Genomic DNA, 4,207 nt, shown 5'->3' on the forward strand with positions numbered 1-4,207 from the left:
TTCTTGCCTTAGACGTCGAAATGGAGAGTAGAGGAGAGAAGAGGAGAGGGATGAATTTTTGTGATGATTTTAGGTGTGGTCTCTTCAACATACAATGGTGTATTTATAGGTGAGATTTTGCCCTTTGAACTTCCTCATGGCCAACCCCTTGCATTCCAAGCAAGTATTAATTGTGTTCATTCATTCATCCATGCACACCAAGAGTCACTTTGGTATATCAAGGGTCATCTCTTTCATAATAAATTCATCCATGCACACCAAGAGTCACTTTGGTATATCAAGGGACATTTCATGCATAATGAATTTGTCTCATCCCTTTGATTGTATTCGAAAATTTCGGGTTCTCACACTTGTTGATATGATCATAAGATTGTTTAAGAAGTGCATAGGGAGCTATGATTTAAATTGTTTTCATGTCTTTGTGGTTTGGAAGCCCTATGTGCAGAACCTTTCTTCAAACCGATAATTTGCCTCAAATTACTGGGACTCAATCTGATTTAATCCTTGTAGAGTATGGAAAATAAATAAAAGGACAGTTTAATCCTTTTAGGAAATACTCATATTTACCATATCGCACATTGCAGAGTTCAGGATTGAGTCGAAAGGATTTGTTTACAGCAAAGCTAACTTGCTAAGATGGTAAATTTTTTTTGTTCGTGTTTTACATTACTCTACTGCAAAACTTTAAATTTATTCATGCTTAATATTGACTTTATCTGAAAATATTATTAAAATTTAGGTAAAAACGTATGTTGTTTTTGCTGGAAAAAACCTGGTGTTTATGATCGTTGGGAAGAGGCACAAGTGCAAGTAAATGAATTCGTGGGGCTTCCTACAAGGGATATCACAGTAAAGCAGAGGCATTGAGAGCATTTGATGAATATATGGAAAAACATTATGCCGCTTCAAGTTCGACGTCCACTGAAAGTTCAACATCCACCGAAAATTCTAGTAGAAAAGCCAAACATAACGAAAGAATTGCTAAATTGATAGATGCTCAGGCAGACCTAGCCCGTGAGCATCAGAAAAATGCCTTAAAAATGATTGAGATTTCTGAAGAGCTCAAAGCAATACTTGAATCTATGAAAATTAGTGATGATGTCTAGTGTTTATTGCTTTTGATATGTTGGCTTAGGTTCTTAATGTACTAATGAGATTTTTATTATGTTGTTTCTTAGTTGTTTCTCAATGTACTAATGAGATGTTTCTTATGTTATTTCTTATGTTGTTTCTTAGTCGTTTCTTGATCTGTAAATGCATCATGTGGTACAGTTCTAAAAATGTTGTTTTATCGCATCTGAAAATGTGAGAATTTTTCATCATGTTGTTTCTCGCATCTGAAAATGTGAGAATTTTCAATTGACATGAACATGTTTAGATAACTTCGTGGTGGTCATTGTTTCAAAGTAGCGAATTAAGAAAATATTAAGGGAAAATAAACTTTGCAACAAAGAAAATAATTACTGCAACTTAGTCCTTAAAATATTCGGTGTGGTCATTGTCCCAAAGTTTTACTACACTAACATTGTGCAGCATTTACTACCACATTTAAAAAAGCTCACAACTGCATTTAAGTCCACCGAGTTGCATCAATCTTCTGATCTACTCATTTGTTCAATTTACATATTACGATGCCCATAGTCATTTGTTCAACTCACTACTGCATTTAAGACCAGCGAGTTTCATTGTTCCAAAATTCACATATTACGCACTGAACCTTAGATTGAATAGGAAATTGAGAGAAGAAAATGAACACATAGCCTCGATTTAACATGACATGTGTAAATACGACAATATCATGATATAGGTAGTTAATCATTACCAAAAAAAATCATGGATAAAGATGCCCATAGTTATTTAATGCAAGGTTCCCTGCCATTAGAGCCTAGAAAAGGAGATTTGTGACCACAATTTCTGATATACGAAGAATCAAATATTTTTTCACGTACGTTTACTCTAACTTCTTGGAACTACCTGACAAAGAAAAAACCAATATATGTGCATATACAGCAGCAAATATTCTGCCAAAGCATTACTGAGAAGTTATAAACTCAAAGCAATTATTATAAAATCCCTAACCAACAGACAATGAGGAACAATTGTGAAACAGAAGGCAATCTCTGATGTCCTTTATAACTCGGCCACGACTTTGGATTTTTTTTCAAACTCTTTGCTTTTGGATTCCCCCCAATCTTCCTTCAATTCTCATGTCCAAATCCCTAAACAACGTAAATTTAATTTAATCAAATATAAATTTGTAAAAAATACCTATTTGATATTTACAACAATCCTTACTTGATGTCCTTGTGATGTAGGAGGAGCCCCAAACGGATAAGAATAAAAATTCATTTGAGAAGCTTCAAAAAATTAGTATAATCTTTCTGCATTTTCATGACCAAATCCCTAAACATCATAAATTTAATTTAACCAAATATAAATTTGTAAAAAATACCTATTTGATATTTACAACAGCCCTTACTTGATGTCCTTGTGATGTAGGAGGAGCCCCAAACGGATAAGATGGTAAATTCATTTGAGAAGCTTCAAAAAAATTAGTATAACCTACCTGCATTTTAAATATCAAAAAATATGTAATACAAATATGCATATAATTATGGAAAAAAAATAAGTTACTGTTTGACTTGAATATTGCATTTGGTCATTGTGCCCAGATACAGATGGAAATTGCGGGGATGAAAATTGGTTTTGCGATAGTGATTGTACGAAGTTTATTTCCCGTGTTTTGTTGCCATCTTCTGAACATTGCCCCTTTTTTTTGCTGTTATTTCATGTAGCACGTTCAAAACAATATAAACATCAACTAGTAGATAAAGTGTATAATATGATCATGTAGATGAATAAAATGAATTGTATACAAATACTTACTTGAGATTTCATATTTTCCTTTCCTTTTACCTTTTCTTTTTTTGCTCGTATGATCCCTGTGTCGTGTAATATTTGCATTTGTAATCTCTTTTGCTTTTGCAGTAAGAGGATTACGAATGCATACTTCGCCTATTTGATCTTCACTCGGATCATCATCATACTGCTCGTTTATACTCAAATTCTGCACAAGGTTGGAGATTTCATCTTTTGCGGTGTCAACCAATGCATATAATGTTTTTCTCGCACACTCATAGGGTTTGCTCAATTGACTTAGATCATATACCGATCTCATTATTTGGTTGACAAATTCCATCTGAGATACATGAGCACCACCATCACCACCACTGCCACTTTCTTGCAAATCGATGCTAACTCGACTTTTTATATTCTTCATCCATCTCCTCAAAATATAGCACTTGGGTATAACAGTGACATCCATGCAATTAAACACCATCAAAACATGTTTACACAAAATCCCCATTGTCTCAAACTTACGACAACTGCACTTTATTTCACGACTTTGCTTATTGAACACCACATGCCTAACCATTGAGTTTTCATCATGAGATTTTACTTTGATCTGAATCCAATTCCAATCATTGCCAAAAAAGGCTGCTGGTTCAAGAGATTGACAATTCAAAGAATTCACCAATTCAATTTCAAATAACTGATAAATAGAAATTGTATAAACATCAGCAGCATGAATCAACAAAGGATGGTTTTTCAAAATCTGTGGAGGCTTACCGTGACGACAACGAGTATCCTCTGTCTTCTCTTTCGACCGCCAATTTTTTTGAATCTTTGTATAATTAAGCACAAATTCATACAAAGAACTCATCTTATTGCCTGTTTTTTTTTAAAACCATATTCGTGACTTCGCTCCTCAAAGTAGCCAATAGTCCCGCACTGAACTTCCCATTACTAAAAGCAGTCGCCTATTTTTTCCTGATTTTGTACATCCCATTCAACCACTTATGACCATCCAAATTATATGTATCAATCATGTATTTCCATGTTGCCTCAAATTTAGGGATGGCAATTTCCTCCGAACCCGTTGGAGGATCCGATACCCGACCCGAATAGAAGAGGGTATGGAGGGATTTTTAGACCCGATTAAATAATTGGGTAATCGGGTATGTGTATTTTCGGGTTCGGGTATGGAGGCGGGTTTGATATAATCCGACCCACACCCGACCCGAATACCCGTTTAAATTAATATATATATATATACATATGTATATGTATGTGCCTATATATATATACATATATGTGTGTATATATATATATATATGTATATGTATGTGTCTATATGTGCCTATAT

The 4,207-nt window shown here is 34.2% G+C and overlaps 1 protein-coding gene and 1 long non-coding RNA gene across 5 annotated transcripts in view; one reads left to right on the forward strand and one right to left on the reverse strand.

The window, feature by feature from the left end:
• The first annotated feature begins 354 nt into the window (after window positions 1-354).
• LOC140962569 (uncharacterized) overlaps window positions 355-4,207 on the forward strand; it is a 5,784-nt gene continuing 1,931 nt past the window's right edge. The window contains exons 1-2 of the long non-coding RNA XR_012172582.1: window positions 355-639; window positions 740-1,212. This is a non-coding gene — a long non-coding RNA (uncharacterized lncRNA). The remainder of the gene's footprint in view (window positions 640-739; window positions 1,213-4,207) is intronic.
• On the reverse strand, window positions 2,164-3,907 carry LOC140962568 (protein FAR1-RELATED SEQUENCE 1-like). Of its 4 annotated transcripts, none has more exons than XM_073421519.1 (3): window positions 2,635-3,907; window positions 2,480-2,566; window positions 2,164-2,219 (listed from the first exon to the last, which is right to left on the reverse strand). In XM_073421519.1, the coding sequence occupies exon 1, from the start codon at window positions 3,722-3,724 to the stop codon at window positions 2,822-2,824; it is 903 nt and encodes a 300-aa protein (XP_073277620.1). In that variant the 5' UTR covers window positions 3,725-3,907; the 3' UTR covers window positions 2,164-2,219; window positions 2,480-2,566; window positions 2,635-2,821. The 4 variants fall into 4 exon arrangements, with proteins under 4 accessions (XP_073277620.1, XP_073277619.1, XP_073277622.1 ...); XM_073421521.1 differs by lacking the exon at window positions 2,164-2,219 and adding an exon at window positions 2,393-2,403; XM_073421518.1 differs by having other exon boundaries at window positions 2,480-3,907.

This window comes from Primulina huaijiensis, chromosome 17 (assembly GCF_012295235.1).
Source record: "Primulina huaijiensis isolate GDHJ02 chromosome 17, ASM1229523v2, whole genome shotgun sequence".
Lineage (NCBI taxonomy): Eukaryota > Viridiplantae > Streptophyta > Magnoliopsida > Lamiales > Gesneriaceae > Primulina > Primulina huaijiensis.